This window comes from Passer montanus, unplaced genomic scaffold, assembly GCF_014805655.1.
Source record: "Passer montanus isolate IOZ18808 unplaced genomic scaffold, ASM1480565v1 scaffold44, whole genome shotgun sequence".
NCBI lineage: Eukaryota > Metazoa > Chordata > Aves > Passeriformes > Passeridae > Passer > Passer montanus.
The window spans coordinates 2,901,931-2,919,804 of NW_024369262.1; the positions used below are offsets into that span (position 1 = coordinate 2,901,931).

A 17,874-nucleotide genomic window follows, 5' to 3' on the forward strand; every position below is an offset into this window, starting at 1 on the left:
GCTGATAGGAATGTGGTGCCTAGTCCCACCTTCATTTCTGGTTTTGAGCAGATCATTTGATGTGCGTATCTTCATTTTTGCATCCACGAAACAGAGCAAAAAGGAACACAAAGAAGTTGAAAGAACTACACTTTCTCAGCCTTAACCTGGGGCTGCTCTTTTATGGGCTCAGCTCAGGAGCAGAGTGAACACAATGTGTTTCCTTTTCAGGAAACTTCTGACTACCTTGACCGTGGACAAGCCAGCAGCTTCGGCCGCAAGGGGCCCAGCACCATCCAGAAGATTAAAGAAGCCCTGAATTTTATGAGAAATCAGCATTTTGAGGTAATTTGCAACTTTTCTTCATTATCAAAGTCTGTCTCCTTTTCCTGACAAGATTAGCAGGGCTGCTGTAAACATTTAGGGCACATGGAAGGGGCTGAGATACCATGCCTGGTTGCCTCTCCTGTGATGAAATGATGCTGCATTGGGAACTGCAACTCATTTTATGTGAGCTGTGGCAATACAGGTTTTTAAGGCCTGTTTGACAGAGCTGCTGTCCTGATCTTTCCCTCATTGTGGCCAAATTGAGGCTGAATGAGGTGGGGGAATTTCTCTTGAGCCTTGCTTGGTCCATCCAGTCTGTTCTCTGCGGTGTTGCCTGGTGTTGCAGAAGTTTCTTTGCCTATGTGGTATATTCGCAGGTTTTAAGGCCTGTCTGACAGAGCTGCTGTCATGATCTTTTCCTGATTGTGGCCAAATTGAGGCTGAATGAGGTGGGGGAATTTCTCTTGAGCCTTGCTTGGTCCATCCAGTCTGTTCTCTGCGGTGTTGCCTGGTGTTGCAGAAGTTTCTTTGCCTATGTGGTATATTCTTTGGTGGAGTAAGAGCTGGCTCATTAGTTTGTTGTTCCTCATGGAACAGGATCTCTGTCTGGGCTCTGGCTGCCAGGAACAGCCCAGTCCCCTGCTCAGGGCTGATGAGTCTCATTTCTGACCCAGGTCCCGTTCATCGCCTTCTACAGAAAGGAGTACGTGGAGCCAGAGCTGCACATCAACGACCTGTGGAGGGTCTGGCAGTGGGATGAGAAGGTGAGGAATATTTCCATTGCTGGTTCTCCCATCAACATTTGTCCTCTTACCTAGCCTGATACTTTCAGCAGCTTTTTTTGGCCATGCTTGGGGTTGTTAACCTTTTTTTTTTTTGCATTTTTGCTGTCCTATGGTGGTAAGGGGATATCTGGCAAAATAGAATTCCAAAAAAATCCTTCTCCTTCACTGAGTTCCTTTTGTGTAGTAACATTTCCTGCCAGCAGTGCAGGTTGCTTCTCTGCTATCAGATCCAAACCTGAGTTTTGGGGTTTTTTCTGTTATTATAATACATCTTTGAGATGAGATCTGCCACATGTCACATTTAGTTTTGGCTGTGGATTAAGATTTTAATGATCATTTTGAGAGGACAAATATCCCAAAATCGTGGAAGTCCCTGTTTGGGAAGGGAGGAGACAGGTAACACACTGCAGTGGGGTGTTTCACTGGAATTCTTTTGTTCCTGTGTCAGTGGACCCAACTGAAGATCCGCAAGCAGAACCTGACACGACTGTTTGAGAAGATGCAGGCCTACCAGTATGAGCAAATCTCTGCTGACCCAGACAAGCCCTTGGCTGATGGAATAAGGGCCCTGGATACTACTGACATGGAGAGGTAGGATGCCAGGACTTGTATGTTCATTCCAAAATTCCTTAAAATGTCCATTGACTTGCCCAAACAGTGCAGACAGTCTGACCACTGCAGAGCACCCACAAAGCCAATAATGAGAAATACTTTAAATTATTTTGGGAGATAAATCCAAGGGCTCCTCTTCCTGGTCTGACTCAGAGCAGGTTCCATGAGTGTTCTGAGCATGACCTAGCTGCAGGCAGGGTGTGACATGCTGGCTTTCTGCAGGCTGAAGGACGTGCAGTCCATGGACGAGCTGAAGGACGTGTACAATCACTTCCTGCTGTACTATGGCAGAGACATCCCCAAGATGCAGAATGCTGCCAAGGCTGCTCGCAAAAAGCAAAAGCGTATCCGGGAGGATGGTGAAGAAGAGGAAGGTTTGTCTCCCCACATTTGATAGTTTTCTCCTGGTGGGCTGCTTGAAAATCCTGGTTTGAAAGAATAGGAAGAAAGTTTGGTGAAAAGCCCATGTGTTTGCACAATGCATCTCTGCTGGTCATTCTGTCTCAAGTTAGTTCCAGGTCTTTCAGGCACCTTTGAAAATGCTTAAGGTTTGCCATACAAGGTGTTTTCCAGTAGAATATGAATGCCACCCCTTGTGGCATCAGCAAACTTGATGTATGTTCTAATGTGCAACCTAGAGATGCTCCTATTAGAACTGCATGAGTGCCAATGAAGATAGTGTTTCCAGGGTCTTTTTCCAACCCTGAATACTTTTAAGGCCACTGTTACCTTTGAGATGCCTTTGTGGGATTTAGGGACTGTTGCACAGTGTGTGTTTAATCTCTTTATTGTGCTTTTGACACTCTCCAGCTGTCTGAATGCCTCTCTAATGTATCCTTCCTCCAGGTGAAGGGGAGGATGCAGAGGATGATGAGCAGAAGGGGCCTGAGCTGAAGCAGGCTTCCCGAAGGGATATGTACACCATCTGCCAGGCAGCTGGGCTGGGTAAGGCTCTGCTCTGTCCTGCTGAGCATACAGTGGCCTGGCCCACATGCTCTGCAGGGTGCTGTGACTCACCTGTGGAAGAAAAACTGGTGGTTTTGGTCACTATTAGCTACAATACTCATGTCCTCATTGTTTTTTTTTTTAATTTATTTGTTTTTTCTTCTTTTACCAGATGGCTTGGCTAAGAAATTTGGTCGTGTGGAAGAAAAACTGGTGGTTTTGCTCACTATTAGCTACAATACCCTTGTCCTCATTGGGTTTTTTTTTTTGTTTTGTTTTTTCTTCTTTTACCAGATGGCTTGGCTAAGAAATTTGGTCTGACACCTGAGCAGTTTGGAGAGAATCTCCGAGACAGTTACCAGCGTCACGAGACAGAGCAGTTCCCTGCAGAGCCCCTGGAGCTGGCCAAGGATTATGTGTGTAGGTCAGTGTGGGGGGTCTCTGTGGAGTTACTGTGGATGTAACACGAGTGGGAGGATCTGGGGACATTCTTCTCAGGCTTCACATTGCCTTTTTGCCTGCAGTCAATTCCCAAGCCCAGAAGCAGTGCTGGAAGGAGCTCGGTACATGGTGGCTTTGCAGATCGCCAGGGAGCCCTTGGTCAGACAGGTGCTGAGACAGACTTTCCAAGAACGAGCTAAAATCAACATTTCACCAACCAAAAAGGGGAAGAAGGTAAGGAAGGGAGCTCTGACTCTGTGGGTCAGTTCAGGGAAGGATCTAAATAACATACAAATGCTTGTTCTGCCATGTCAGTGGCAACCCTGAATAAATCTCAGAGTAGCACTGAGCTGGGCTGTTGCAGAGCCCAGCACAGCAATGTGCTGCCTTTTTAGTCTCAGCATTTTACCAGATGAGATGTTGTCTTCAATTATGGAAACAGTCTCTGTTTCTCTGGGACTGGGAAGCAATTCCACTGTGTCCTGCTGGGGAAGGAAATGCAGACTGGCAGGCATAGGGCTGAGGGGGTATTGAATAAAAACCATTGTCTGCTGTGGCATACAGAAGGATCTTTCTTCATTAATACCCTGTGTGCATGCTGACTGTCTCTCCTCTTTCCCAGGATATTGATGAAGCCCACTATGCCTATTCCTTTAAATACATGAAGAACAAGCCTGTAAAGGAGCTGAGAGATGACCAGTTCCTGAAAATGAGCCTGGCAGAGGACGAGGCACTGCTCACCATAGATATCAGCATTGACATGAAAGGAGTGGAGGGGTGAGTTCCCACTGGCATGGCAGAGTTCATTCATGCACCTCTGTAACCCAAATTACTTCTGAAAGTCATGGCCTGGTAGTTTCCTGCACCTCAAAGTCAAGCAGCCTCTCAGGGTCTTGCTTTTTTTGTCACCTTGTTGAGAACTTTAGCAGACATCTGTCCTACTCACTTGAAAGCAAACTCTGAAACCTTGGGATTTTTGCAGAAGATGATGCTTGTTTCCCAACCAGTTTAGTTCCTTCCCTGCTCACCTGAGTGGCCACACTGTGCAATGTGGGTGTGATCTGTCTACAGCATCACTTCAGCAGCTAAAGCAGCGTTGGATGGAGGGTTGGCTCTTCCCTAGTTTTTCCAAGCAGCCACCTGAATCTGAGGTGTACAGGAATCTGCCAGTGATGGGTCCATGCAGGTATCTGGAGCCTTTCAGTATCTCCTCCTCTCCTTTGTTGCAGTTATGGCAGTGACCAGACGTACTTTGAGGAAATCAAGCAGTTCTATTACCGGGACGAGTTCAGTCACCAGGTGCAGGAGTGGAACCGGCAGCGCACCATGGCCATTGAGCGCTCCCTCAACCAGTTCCTCTACGTGCAGATGGCCAAAGAATTGAAGAACAAGCTCTTAGTGGAGGCCAAGGAGTATGTCCTCAAGGTGAGATGAGGCACAGGTTTGAGGCAGAGCTGGGCTTGCAAGCACTGGCAGCCCTGCAATGTTCTGGGGATAGCTCCTGACACATCATACACAAGTTTTTGGGGAGGAGGCAGAGTCAGGGATTGAGTCTGGTTCAACTTCCCCTCCAGAGGAGGGTTATGCCAAGGCCCCTGCAGTGGATTTTCTCACTCCTCTTTGTCCTTTCTCTGCTCTCCCAGGCTTGCAGCCGCAAACTTTACAACTGGCTGAAGGTGGCTGCATACAGACCAGATCAGCAGGTGGAGGAAGATGATGATTTCATGGATGAGAACCAAGGGAAGGGGATCCGGGTGCTGGGCATTGCCTTTTCATCAGCCAGGTAGGAGGGAGGGAATGGTGTCTGGGTGCCTGTCCAGCTTTAGCAGTCCTCCATGTCTGAGTGATCTCTGTTTGACAGGGACCACCCTGTGTTTTGTGCCCTTGTTAATGGAGAGGGTGAGGTGACAGATTTCCTCCGACTGCCACATTTCACAAAGAGAAGGAATGCCTGGCGTGAGGAGGAGAGGGAAAAGAAGGTGAGCCTTGGTGCAGCTGTCACTGAGATGAATGCAGGTAGCTCAGAACAGAAACCCTCTAGCTTTTCTACTCTGATTTTCTACTTTCCTTTCCAGGCCCAGGATATTGAAACATTGAAAAAATTCCTCCTGAACAAAAAGCCTCACGTGGTGACAATTGCAGGCGAGAACAGGTCAGTCTTTGTGCTGCTTCCACTTGCCAGTCTCTTTGCAGTCCTTTCCTTGTGCCTGTCTACATTTCACTGTTTCCAGGACCCAGCTCTGTGCTCTCCCCTCAGTCCCCTTGGTTGTGTCTCCCTAGGGATGCTCAGATGCTGATGGAGGATGTAAAGAGAATTGTTCATGAGCTGGACCAAGGGCAGCAGCTGTCCTCAATCGGAGTGGAGCTGGTGGACAATGAACTGGCCATCCTCTACATGAACAGCAAGAAGTCTGAGGTGAGCCCTCCCTTTAGTCTGTTGCTCATTCGTGCTGTGTCATCCTCCATTTGTTGTGCTGGCCTTGCATCATCCTCTGTCTGATATGATCCATCTGGACAGTCACGTACTGATCTTTGGATCAAGGCAAAACATCTTAGGCTTCCCTGAAGAGATCAGCACCAGCAGATGCACAAAGTGGATATTGATGTAGTTGGAAATTAGTGAGATTGCTCCATTACTAATTGCATAAGAGCTCCTGGGAGCCTTTGACCTCAGCTTTCTTTGCCATGAGCACCAAGTGCTGCCTTGCTGCAGTCCCTGTCTGCTGTGTGTTTGCTGCCTGTGGTACAGCGTGTGAAAGCCCCACGAGGGTTTCTCTGGCTGTGTGTGCTGTTGCAGAACGAGTTCCGGGATTACCCCCCTCTGCTGCGCCAGGCCGTGTCCCTCGCTCGCCGCATCCAGGACCCCCTCATTGAGTTTGCCCAGGTCTGCAGCTCCGATGAGGATATTCTCTGCCTGAAACTCCACCCTCTGCAGGTAAACTTTCCTTGGGCAAGTCTCGGGTTCCCTAACGTCGGGATGACCCTGAGCCAGCCCGATGGTCCAAGAAAGAGTTGGAGTTCTTCGTTTGTGGTTCTCAAGGTCGTTTATTGGTGCTTATCTAAGATGTTTTTCCTCCAGCCCGCCACAGGCCTGTCTGGCAGGTCGGTTTGAGGCACACTGCACACCTCCCAGGCTGGTGCTATCTTTTATACTAAAAACTACATATACTATGTTTACAGTTATTTTTCCAATACCTATCACCTATGTTAGACAGTGACTTTCTACTCTAAACCAATCTGTGAGTGCCAACATCATCCTGAACATGGATGCTAGGGAGAAGAAAGAAGAAGGACAGGGCACACCCAAATCCCTTCATCTTGGAACCCCTGACCCCCTTGTACAGAATCCCAAACCCCCCTGTACAAGGTTCCAAACCCCCCTCTACATAGTTCCAAAATTTTCCCTTCACCCCATGCTTACTACTACTATGCTACTTAAACTTTTGTGACCTGTGATTCTTCATACAAGGTTGGTAATTTCTTCCAGGGGCTAGGATCAAATCCCCAAGTGTTTTTGGCCTTCTGCCAGGGCTCATCAGCCCCCTGCCAGGGGCTCAAACCATCCAGATCACCTGGAGGGGTGTCCTGGGTTCCGACAGGCAAGAAAGGTCCTTCTCTGCAAGAGAAAGCAGCCTGTGAGGCTTTGCTTTCAAAGAAAAGGTTTCCAGGTTAAACTTGTGCAAGTTCTGCCTGTTCTGTGCCATATTCAGGCTACACAGCACCTTCCTTTTTTTTTTTTTTTTTTTGCTTCTTTCTCTTATGCCTTTAGGCTGTTCTCAGGGGTAGCTGAGGTGCAACACAGCTCCTGGGCGCCAGCGTGTTGTGTTTGGCTCGTGGCAAAGGGTTGCACAGACCCATCTTTTCCAGGGCTAACACCTCTTCTCTCTGCCAGGAGCACGTGGTGAAGGAGGAGCTGCTGAACGCGCTCTACTGCGAATTCATCAACCGTGTGAACGAGGTGGGGGTGGATGTGAACAGGGCCATTGCTCACCCCCACAGCCAGGCTCTGCTGCAGTACGTGTGTGGCCTGGGACCACGCAAAGGCACTCACCTGCTGAAGGTAAGGGGGCTTCTGGGCCTGCCTACAAAAGCAGCACATCACCAGCACTCTGAGTGCTCAGGAGGTGAGTCAGGACCCGTGTGCCAGCTGCAGCTGGCAGCTCTGATGTGTGTTTTTACCTCGCTGTGCCTCGCCCAGAAGCTACACATGGACTTGTATCCTTGAGAGACACAAACAGCTCAGCAGATCCTTCAATCCCAGCCAGCTCCCAAACCCACAGGAATGGATGTGCTGTCAGAGTGTCAAGACACCTCCACAGTGTAGAAAACACGAGGCAAGAAGCCAAGTCTTTTCCTGAGAGTTGGAGCCGTGATGATGTGGAATCATCATCTTTCACACAGTGTTGAGACACTGGCAGGGAGCAACAGCTTAAGAGTTGTGATGGGCGTGTGTCAGATGCTTTAAACACTGCCGTGTGCTGTGTGAATCCTCTGCTTTTTTCCCAGACAAAAACAATTTGGGTTGGAAAAGACCTTAAAGATCATCTAATTCCAACCCCTGGCCATGGCCACAGACGTCTTCCACTAAAGCAGGTTCCTCAGAGCCCCAGCCAGCCTGGCCTTGAACAATTCCAAGGGATAGGAATATCACAACCTCTGTGGGCAATCTTGAGTTTGAATAGCAGGGTTTATACTCTTGCCTCTCTCAAGGCTTTTATTCTTGCCTCTCTCTGCAGATCTTAAAACAAAACAACACCCGTCTGGAGAACAGGACCCAGCTGGTCACAATGTGTCACATGGGACCCAAAGTGTTTATCAACTGTGCTGGCTTCATTAAAATTGACACAGCATCACTGGGTGATAGGTGGGTATTGGGTTGTATTTGATGTCCTGTGGTGTGTGGGGTCAGTGTGAGTGACAGGGTGACACAGTGACCTTCCCTGAGTCATTGTTCCCCAGAGTTTCTGTGTGGCCCCTCTGACTTTAGGCCAAGTTCAGGTATTGCTGGTTATTAATCTGATTTTTATAGGCATCTAAACTTGCACAGCAGCAGTGTGAACTGCAGAGAATTAATTATATGGCTTGTTCTGGTGTGAAGGACTCTTTGTGGTCAAGAGGAACTAAACTAAAACCAATTGTTCCCTAAAATAGTTGTCATGGAGTCATCAGTAACCCATGGGCACTTCAGCTTAGTTTCTGCATGGTCCTTCCAACAGTATTTTATTTTTTTAAAGTTTCAAACTTGAGAAACAACTCAGCAATTTGGCTTCCTCTTAAACCAGTAACAATACTGGGAAGTTTATAGAGCATTAAGTTACTTGTAACTGCACAAGAGGTGTTTTGAGGACAGCTGTAACTGTGTTTCTGAACCTGACTGTTTTGCATGAAGAGTTACTTACTAGAAACATGCTTTCTCCAGGGTTTTTTACCTTTGAAAAGCAATGTGAAAAAGAACACCTGGCTGAGTCCCTGCACTGAGTGATCCAACCCTGCTAGATCCCCTGTTTCTTGCAGGATACAAATCCCAGAGGTGCTGGGGGTAAAGTGTAGCCCATCCAAACAGCTCATGGGCAACACTGAATTTGTGTGAGGAGAGAAACTGCAGAGAGCTGTGTGCTCACAGAGCAGCTGTAGTATGCAGGGATCAAACCCACCCAGCATCCTAAATACCTGGCTGTGTCTTTGGAGCTGCAGACTGGAGTTTGCCAGTCTTGCCTTGGCTCCTGTTGGTGTAACAATGAATAATTCAGTGTCCTTTTTGGAGTACTTTGTTCCATGGAGGGCAGCAGTGGTGCTCAACAATGTGCTTGATCACTGAGCTGCAGGAACACCTCAGAGCCCTGATCTGAGCATTGGTTTTGTTTCAGCACTGATTCCTACATTGAAGTCCTAGATGGCTCTAGGGTCCATCCTGAAACCTATGAATGGGCCAGGAAAATGGCAGTGGATGCCCTGGAATACGATGAGTCAGCTGAGGATGCAAATCCTGCAGGAGCTCTGGAGGAGATCCTGGAAAACCCCGAGCGCCTGAAGGACCTGGATCTCGATGCCTTTGCTGAAGAACTGGAAAGACAGGTGCACTGGGGGTTCCTGGTGCTGAGAAACAGAGGGGAAGCTCTGCTGCCCAGCTCAGATTCTCATGTTTTATGGCTTTATCCTTTTTGGGAGCTGACCATTAGCTGTGCTGTTATAAAGTGTATAAATGGCCACGATAGAGCAGTCAGTGTCTGACAATGGTATGCAGTAAATGCTTGCAGAAAGTACACTTGGGGCAGGGAACAGTAATTAACCATTTAAGCTCTTTTCCCTGAAATTTTTTCTATATACGTTTGTCCTTTTGACCTCCTCAACATCCTGTGACCAAGTTTCACCATTTGTTGGTGCCTGCTGCATTCCCCTTTTTTAAATTTGCTATTTCATAATTTGCTTGAGTTCTTCCAAAACTTACACTGGATTCTCTACTGACCTCCTTCCTGCTGCTCATGCCTTTCTAACCTCCGAATCCCACACAGGGCTATGGTGACAAGCACATCACTCTGTATGACATTCGAGCTGAGCTCAGCTGCAGATACAAGGACCTGAGGACCCCGTACCGTTCTCCCAACACAGAGGAGGTCTTCAATATGCTGACCAAAGAAACTCCAGAGACATTTTACATAGGTACACCCCTGTTCACATCCCTGCTTTCGGTCCTCCTGAGTTGACACAGGATGTGTGAAGGTGGGGCAAAGGGATCTTAGTGAGTGTGGTGCTGTGGTGGAGTGTGAAGCAGCTTTTCATGTATTTGGGTGACTTCCTAACAAATTCATGCATGAATTATACCCTTAGATAGAGGGAACTGCCCAGCTCTGCAGTTTTTTCATACTTCCCTTCCTCTCTCCCATCACCCCACAGGTAAAATGATCATCTGCAATGTGACTGGGATTGCCCACAGGCGCCCACAGGGAGAGAGCTACGACCAGGCGATACGGAATGATGAAACTGGCCTTTGGCAGTGCCCCTTCTGCCAGCAGGACAACTTCCCAGAGCTCAGCGAGGTGGGGCTGCTTCTCCTGCCTTTGTCAGGGGCCTGCTGTCAGCAGGAGTGTTGTGTAGGGTTCTAAGGAGACAAGGAATCAGATTGTGTCTGCAGTGCCTCAGGATCCCAACCTCATGTGGCCTTTGGCTGTAAATAAAATCTGTTGCACTTCTGACTAATTGCTTTAGTATAGATTTGACAGGTCTTTTATGGCTACATTATGGCTTTTAGAGTGAAATGGACCTGGGGCTAAGCTGACCAATTCTCTGCAGATAGAGCTTTCTTGTTTGTGGTCTGGGTTTGTGTTTTATGCAGAGAAATTGCCTGTGACACTGAGAACAGAAGGCTCTGCCACCTTCTCAATTTCAAGAACTTATCTGGACCACCTGCTGCTTAATGCAGCTGTACTTTAGGTCCTTTCTAAACACTGAATTCCAGCCTGGGTAATCCGTGACTTTAAACCCTTATAATGTTCATTAGAGACCAGCCCTGGCTACAGGCTGGTGTTCAGGGTCTAAAAATGTTCTGACCTTCCTGGCTGCAATGTCCCATAAGCTGAGCAGAACTGGAGGAGGAAGATTGCATTACTGCGTAGCATTTGTTGAAGGCTTCTGTCCCCTGCCCTTCCACAAGTCTCTGCTGGCTGCACCACTTTGCTGACACAGCTTTTGGACTTGTTTTGAGTATGAACTGCTGGGGCTATTTTGTTTCCATGCTGAATGATTTATTTTCTTTTGCTTTGCTCAAGGTTTGGAACCATTTTGACAGCGGTTCCTGCCCAGGTCAGGCCATTGGAGTGAAGACACGTCTGGATAATGGTGTTGCTGGCTTCATCCCAACAAAATTTCTTAGTGACAAGGTGGTCAAGAGGCCAGAAGAAAGGGTGAAGGTATGAAAGCAGTGGATTTTCACACTCCCAGCAGAGCTGGAAGAACATGGAGCCAGTACCAAAGACTCACAGTTTGGTTAATAACACTGTTCTTAAATGACTTTGCCAACCTTATTCTCGTGTAAGGACTTTAAATCAGCAGGAAGTTCAGGTTCTGGTTAGTGTCCTTGTCCCACTGTGCAAATCTCCCTTGGCAGCTGGTGGGACCCTGTTAATCAGTTAACACGTTGTGCTGCAGGAGGATTTATTGTTGTCTGGCTGGAGTCTGGGTTTAGGAGACCAGAAGGCATTCTAATGCAGAGCTGCCCTTTGTTTCTGCCTTTCTAAAGAGTTCATAGAACTGCTTTTGGACAGGCAAGGGTCGTTTTCCCTCCTACAGCTTTTCTTCCCTCTCCATTAATTTGTGGAGGTCATCAGAGTTACTGGTCCTGCTCAGGACAGGGATTGGGGTTCTTAAAGAAATGGAGTAACACCTTTTTATCACATAATGAAACAGTGGTTTAACATCCTTGCTGTCTTTTGGAGTCCCTAGCAGGCCATGCAGGTGATGGATAATCCTGTAAGCTCAGAGGTCTCAGCATTTCTTTAAAGAGTTATTAATTAACTTCATCATGGTTAATTGAACTAAGACATTGCAGTTTTTGTGGGGGGATTTTCTGCCTCACATTTTATTAGAGCAGTCCTTTGAATGTCTGCTTCTGAACACACATAACTGCTTTCTTGCACATCTTAAAGTCCAGTTTTGCTACTCCCATTGTGAAAGATATTTGAAATAGAAAATGTGATTGTCCTCACCCTCCAGACATGCAGCTTTCTGTGTGCTGTGGGTAATAGATGTGCTGGAGAACTGCCCATTTTTCCCTTAATCTCTTTTGATTCTGGTCATTTTTTGAATCCGTTGACTTCCAGTTTGTGTAGAAAGATCGCATTTAAAGATTGTATCTGAAGTAGCTGAGGTGATTTGTACCTCCTCAGTGTCAGCAGGATCCACGTGGATTGTTCTGTAGCACAGGGAATCTGGTGTATCAGCCAAACCTGCTGCTCAGCTTGGCCTGCACCTCCCCTGCAGGTGGGAATGACCGTCCACTGCCGCATCATGAAGATTGACATTGAGAAGTTCAGTGCAGACCTGACCTGCAGGACCTCAGACCTGATGGACAAGAACAATGAGTGGAAGCTGCCCAAAGACACCTACTACGACTTCGACTCCGAGGCAGCAGATCACAAACAGGAAGAAGACATGAAAAGAAAGCAGCAGAGGACAAGTGAGTTCTCCTAATTTCTCTCTCCCTTGTGATTCCAACCTTCCCAGGACAATCAGCACAATTAGATACAGTTGCATTAAAGCATTTCCTCTTGGAAGGCTGAACATTCCCTTTGCTCCCCAGCATACATCAAGAGGGTAATTGCTCACCCATCATTCCACAACATCAGCTTCAAGCAAGCAGAGAAGATGATGGAGACCATGGACCAAGGGGATGTGATTATTCGGCCGAGCAGCAAAGGGGAGAACCATCTGACTGTCACCTGGAAGGTCAACGATGGCATTTACCAGCACGTGGATGTCCGGGAGGAGGGCAAGGAGAATGCCTTCAGCCTGGGCTCCATGCTCTGGATTAACACAGAGGTAAAGGCCTGCAGAGCACCCCTGGGAAGGGGAAGGACTTATTTTACAGGTTGACACAGCCCTTCTGTCCTTGTAGTTGCTTCCACACTCTTGGAGAGTAACTTCCAACACACTCTCTGAATCCTTAGACAATACTTATCTCTTTTTTTTTTCCCCTCAAGCCTTGCTGTGCAGTGTATGACCAAATACATCCTAAATACCTCTTTAAATGTGTTTGTTCAAAGGAGTTTGAAGACCTGGATGAAATTGTTGCTCGTTATGTCCAGCCAATGGCTTCTTTTGCCAGAGACCTGTTGAACCACAAATACTATCAGGACTGCAATGGTGGAGACAAGAAGGTGAGACAATCCCAGGATGTGGTCTCTTCTTAGGAAGAGATCCATGGGCTCTGTGTGCTGCTGAAAATGTGGGCTGCCCCTGGAGCATTTATCTTCTTTCTCTCTCTAATTAGAAGCTGGAAGAGCTGCTGATAAAGACCAAGAAAGAGAAGCCAACATTTATTCCATACTTTATTAGTGCCTGTAAAGACCTACCTGGTAAATTCCTCTTGGGATATCAGCCTCGAGGCAAACCAAGGTAAGTGAGAGGCAAGCCCAGCATCTGCACTGAGTGCTGCCAGTACCCAACCTCAGCTGACTGCTGCCAGTATTTCTTCCAGCTCTGTCAAAATCCCTGCAAATCACGCCTCCTCTTCGCCAGGATTTGGCCTCCTGACAGTGGAGGACCCAATTCTAGCAGTAAATCTCACCCAGGAGACTCCCATGTTTCTTAACCATCTGGCAGCCATGAGCAGCACTGCCCTGTGCTGTGGGTGTTGTGGGAGTGTAGGCAGGGAAGGGGGTTTTTCATGGAAAGGCAGATTTTTCATGGAAAGGCAGGGTAGTTTGAAGCAGTTGTTTGAGGATAAAGTGCCTTGGGTGGATCTGTCTGTTCATTATCAGTGCAGCTGTTGCCTGTGGTTTTAGTCCATGCCTTTTCTGAGTGTGACCTGTCAGTGAGTGGCTGACACAGCCTGTGATGTCTCATGCTGTCCCTGCTCTCCCAGGATAGAGTATGTGACAGTGACACCAGAGGGATTCCGCTACCGGGGCCAAGTCTTCCCTACTGTGAATGGACTTTTCAGATGGTTTAAGGATCATTATCAGGACCCTGTTCCAGGTGAGCAGCCTAAAACTTCAGTGCCTCAGCTGTTGGTTTATCACACGGTATCAGGGACAGTTATTAAAGGACAGTTCCATCTTCCCTGTCCCAAAAACATGTCCTAGGATTTTTCTGTGTGTGGGAAGTTTCCAAGCAATGCTTGAAATGTTTGGCTCCATGCACCAACCCACAGAGAGCTCTTCTGAGAGTTAATCTTTCATCAAGTGGGCTGTGCAGCAAAGTCTGGACCAGTCCCTTTCCTCCCCTTTGTCTCCCCCACCATAAAATCCAGCACTCACCATTCCCTGGTAGCAAACCATCGTGCCGGAACTTCCAATCCTGAGTTTCAGACCAATGGCTGCTCTTCCAGGAGAATTGATCTACCTCTTGATATTTTACACAGGTATTACCCCCAGCAGCAGCAGTCGGACCAGGACTCCAGCCTCCATTAATGCTACTCCAGCTAACATCAACCTGGCAGGTCAGTGCAAGCCATTCCCGTTGGGATTGTGACGTGAGCTGCTCCTCCAGGCTCCACTTTTCCTAATGCCGTGTGTCTCCCTTGCAGACCTGACACGTGCAGTGAATGCTCTACCACAGAACATGACCTCCCAGATGTTCAGTGCCATTGCTGCTGTGACGGGCCAGGGACAGAACCCAAATGCCACCCCAGCACAGTGGGGCTCCAGCCAGTATGGCTACGGGGGCAGCGGAGGCGGCAGCAGCGCGTACCACGTAGGTGTCACCTAAACTTCTGCTGGCTTCTCCTGGCTGCTAGAAACCACTGGGAGCCAAAGGAATCCCTCATTGCCTGGGGTCCCCAAGTCCTGGTGTTGTCCCTGTGGTGCTGCACAGGCTGGATTCTTGAACCAGGTTTCATTTTCTCCCGTGACTGGAGAAATGAGGCGCGTAACACAGCCCTGCTCCGGGGGGAGTTGGAGCAAGGAGCAAACTGGTCTGGCCCCCAAGGAATGTGGCAGGGTGGAGAGGGGGGATCCAGCAGCGAGGGCACACAACCTTCTGATTGTGCCCCTGAAGTGGCAACGTGAGCTGCCAGTGGAGGAGATTAGCTGGGAAGGTATGCGCTGAGTTTGCAGGGCTTTTCAGCTCAGCGCTAATCTCTGAGCTGCACCGGCGGGGAACACCTCAGCCTGACCCAACACCCAGGGGCTTTGCAGGGAGTAAGATGGAATTGGACAGCTTTGGCTCGTGGTGAAGCCTTTCTTGATGTGTGCCTGCTTCCAGCCCACTCTGCAAGCTCCCAGCTGGCACCAAGGCAAATTCCAGCTGCAGAAGGACAGAGGAGCCTGGGTGCAAAAAACACACGCAGCACCCAAAGAAGAGATGCTGCAAGACAAGGCTTGCAGGGAGGAGTGATCCTCCTTTAGAGCACCTTGGGAGGCTTTCAGGAAGTTTGGCACAGTACATGCTGAGCTGAGGATAGGCAGGGACTGTGGATAACCCAGTATTAATCATCAAGACATCTGAAAAAAAAAAGGGAGGTGAGCACCAGGAGGCAAAGACACTAAGCTCTTCATGGGACAAGAAGCCAGCTGGCTTGGGTTGTGGGAGGGAGCCATCCTGGGAGCTGCTGCACCTTCTCTGCAGCCTGCAGAGAAGTATGTAGCTGTTCTTAGTGCCCACTGCAGGATGTCATTGCTGCTGGCTTGCCCCAAGTGTCTCTTGTGCCCCTTGCCTCTGCTTGGCTCCAGTATCTCCCCTTGGGTGAGCAAGGAGGGCAGGCTGTGCTGGGAGCAAATGTGCCCTGCTCAGCAGGGCTGGGGGCGTGCAGAGTGAGGGTGGGCACCCTCCTGGGTGAGCAGGGCAGTGCAGAACCCCCCCAGCCTAGCAGGATCCCTGACAGCCTCTGCTCTCCACAGGTCTTCACAACTCCAGCACAGCAGCCCGTGGCCACCCCTCTGATGACCCCCAGCTACTCCTACACTACTCCCAGCCAGCCCATCACCACACCCCAGTACCAGCTCCAGGCCAACACCACACCCCAGTCCACCCAGTCCCAGGCACAGCCCTCATCCAGCTCCAGGCAGAGGCAGCAGCCAAAGTGAGTAGCTCTGAGTGCTCCCATCCCTGTCCTGTCTCCATTGCTTTTCTTGGTTTTTGTGGAAGCAGCATGATGGGGTTGCTTCCCCCATGGGGAGGGAGGGCAGGGAATTTAATTTTTCCTGTCACATCTCACGTTGTCCCCCTGTCCTTGCAGGACCAACAGCCACGCTGCCATCGACTGGGGCAAGATGGCCGAGCAGTGGCTGCAGGAGAAGGAGGCTGAGCGGAGGAAACAGAAGCAGAGGTTGACCCCCCGGCCCTCTCCCAGCCCCATGATCGAGAGCACGCCCATGTCCATCGCCGGGGACGCCACGCCTCTCCTGGATGAGATGGATCGATAGGACCTGACACCCGACACCTCCCCTCTCTTCTCCCGGGAAGGGGGAAGGAGGGGGAACAATAGGAAGCGACTTCCCTTAGACACATAACTCCTGTTTTATACGTCGTGGGATGGTGGGAAATGACTCTTGGTGATGTGCACCTGAGCGAGAGAATAGACTTGGCAGGGCTGGTTTAAAAATATATGCTATATATAAGAAAAATATATCATAGAAAGGAACACTGCATCGGCCTCTGCGTTCTAGGCTCCAGTTTTGAGGCACCTTGGAAACTTAGCAAAGCAAACATGAGGTCAAAGGAGTCTGTCCTTGTACATGCACAGCACTCTGCTTCCACCCCAAAGACTGGGAAGCAAATGGAGCTGGAAGTGCATTGCCCTGGAGTGAGCCTGTTTCCTTTGGATTCTCCCAAACCCTGACTGTCACCTCCCCTCGTCCCGAGACCACAAAGCAAAGTCGTGGGGGTTGTGACAAACGAACCAGAGTTCTCACAAAGTTCCTGTTGTTGTTTGCTCCGTGTTTTCCTCTGTGACAGGCTCAGCAGAGCCTGTGCCAACCCCAGCTGTGGCTGGAGGGGTCCAGCACAGCAGCTCGGAGTCTTGCTGGAGATGCAGCTGTTGTACCAAAGGCTTGCTCTCTCCTCTGGCTTCTTTTGGAACAATATTTATTTAGTTTTGACTGGTTTTTTTTTAATCAGACTGCGAAATAAAGCGCCAGCCTGCGGCAGCTTCCCTGGGACAGACACATGGGATGGAGCAGCCTGGAGTGCATGGCCTCCTCCTCTGTACCCGCTTCCCCTGCCAGCTGTAACCAAGAGGGGTCAATAAATAGAGTTTTTACTGAATGCTAGCTCAGAGGTTTTCTGCCTGCACCCTGCCCTTCCCTTAGGATTTGCTCAGAGCAGAGTTGCTTGGTGGGAGTCAATGCTCCTCCTGCCTTTGTTGCTTGGTGTTGCCCTCTGTGTGCTGCAAGTTTTGCAGAGGAGCTGATTTCTGTTGTTAACAAATAAGGTTTTGTTATGGATGCACCACATGGAGACATCACGCTGACATCGGGGGCACCTCCCTGGGGGTGTGGGATAGGGAGAGACACTGGGAGAGGGATAAAGTGGATAAAGAAGCATCCCAGTGTGCTGCTCCTGAGGGATTGCCCGCATGGGAGAGATATTTCTGAGAGGAAAAGTTCCTGCTGCACACACTCTCCCCTCTCCTGCTTTGTTAGTAGGGATTTTCTATGGAAGCAGAGCCTTTGTTCCTTCCCAGTGCTCCTGGTCAGCCTCCTTTGCTAGGAAATGAGCAGGAACAGCAGATCTTAGGAAACAAAGCTCTTCTTTGCATGTAAATGCTCCTGAAGAATGGCAGCGACCCGGGAGACAAAGCAGAGCTCTTTGCACAGAGAAATGCAGGTCCTGGCTTCAATGCCCTCCCCTCTGCAGTGCTGAGGGGGTGACGGGGTCCTGCTCCTCCCAAAGCCCCCCAGGCCCGTGGGGAGAAGCGTGGGCTGGGGCCCACAGCTCCGAGGTCTCAGGTGGATGAACCTGGCGCTATTTTCTTATTTCGTGAGACTGTACAATAGGAATTTGACTGGGAGCAGCTCCTTGCTGGTTGGACCTGAAAGGGGAGGCTAGTTGTGTGTTGTTGCCTCCTTTCTGGCTGTCTCTGTTTTAAGTTTTCCCTTGCTGTCAATAAAAGTTCTACTTTTGGGAAGCT

The 17,874-nt window shown here is 49.2% G+C and overlaps 1 protein-coding gene across 2 annotated transcripts in view; it reads left to right on the top strand.

The window, feature by feature from the left end:
* SUPT6H (SPT6 homolog, histone chaperone and transcription elongation factor) overlaps window positions 1–17,871 on the top strand; it is a 28,307-nt gene extending 10,436 nt beyond the window's left edge. For both annotated transcript variants that reach the window (XM_039720511.1, XM_039720512.1), the window contains exons 9-37: window positions 211–324; window positions 981–1,070; window positions 1,540–1,682; window positions 1,926–2,077; window positions 2,550–2,648; window positions 2,943–3,072; window positions 3,173–3,323; window positions 3,712–3,866; window positions 4,319–4,514; window positions 4,733–4,872; window positions 4,951–5,068; window positions 5,165–5,241; window positions 5,370–5,505; window positions 5,887–6,024; window positions 6,982–7,149; window positions 7,826–7,953; window positions 8,957–9,164; window positions 9,602–9,749; window positions 9,984–10,126; window positions 10,856–10,996; window positions 12,066–12,261; window positions 12,385–12,623; window positions 12,848–12,961; window positions 13,075–13,199; window positions 13,669–13,781; window positions 14,167–14,244; window positions 14,332–14,498; window positions 15,644–15,825; window positions 15,982–17,871. In XM_039720511.1, coding sequence (XP_039576445.1) covers window positions 211–324; window positions 981–1,070; window positions 1,540–1,682; window positions 1,926–2,077; window positions 2,550–2,648; window positions 2,943–3,072; window positions 3,173–3,323; window positions 3,712–3,866; window positions 4,319–4,514; window positions 4,733–4,872; window positions 4,951–5,068; window positions 5,165–5,241; window positions 5,370–5,505; window positions 5,887–6,024; window positions 6,982–7,149; window positions 7,826–7,953; window positions 8,957–9,164; window positions 9,602–9,749; window positions 9,984–10,126; window positions 10,856–10,996; window positions 12,066–12,261; window positions 12,385–12,623; window positions 12,848–12,961; window positions 13,075–13,199; window positions 13,669–13,781; window positions 14,167–14,244; window positions 14,332–14,498; window positions 15,644–15,825; window positions 15,982–16,168 — 4,176 coding nt within the window. In that variant the 3' untranslated portion in view covers window positions 16,169–17,871. The remainder of the gene's footprint in view (window positions 1–210; window positions 325–980; window positions 1,071–1,539; window positions 1,683–1,925; window positions 2,078–2,549; window positions 2,649–2,942; window positions 3,073–3,172; window positions 3,324–3,711; window positions 3,867–4,318; window positions 4,515–4,732; window positions 4,873–4,950; window positions 5,069–5,164; window positions 5,242–5,369; window positions 5,506–5,886; window positions 6,025–6,981; window positions 7,150–7,825; window positions 7,954–8,956; window positions 9,165–9,601; window positions 9,750–9,983; window positions 10,127–10,855; window positions 10,997–12,065; window positions 12,262–12,384; window positions 12,624–12,847; window positions 12,962–13,074; window positions 13,200–13,668; window positions 13,782–14,166; window positions 14,245–14,331; window positions 14,499–15,643; window positions 15,826–15,981) is intronic.
* Window positions 17,872–17,874: the final 3 nt, after the last annotated feature.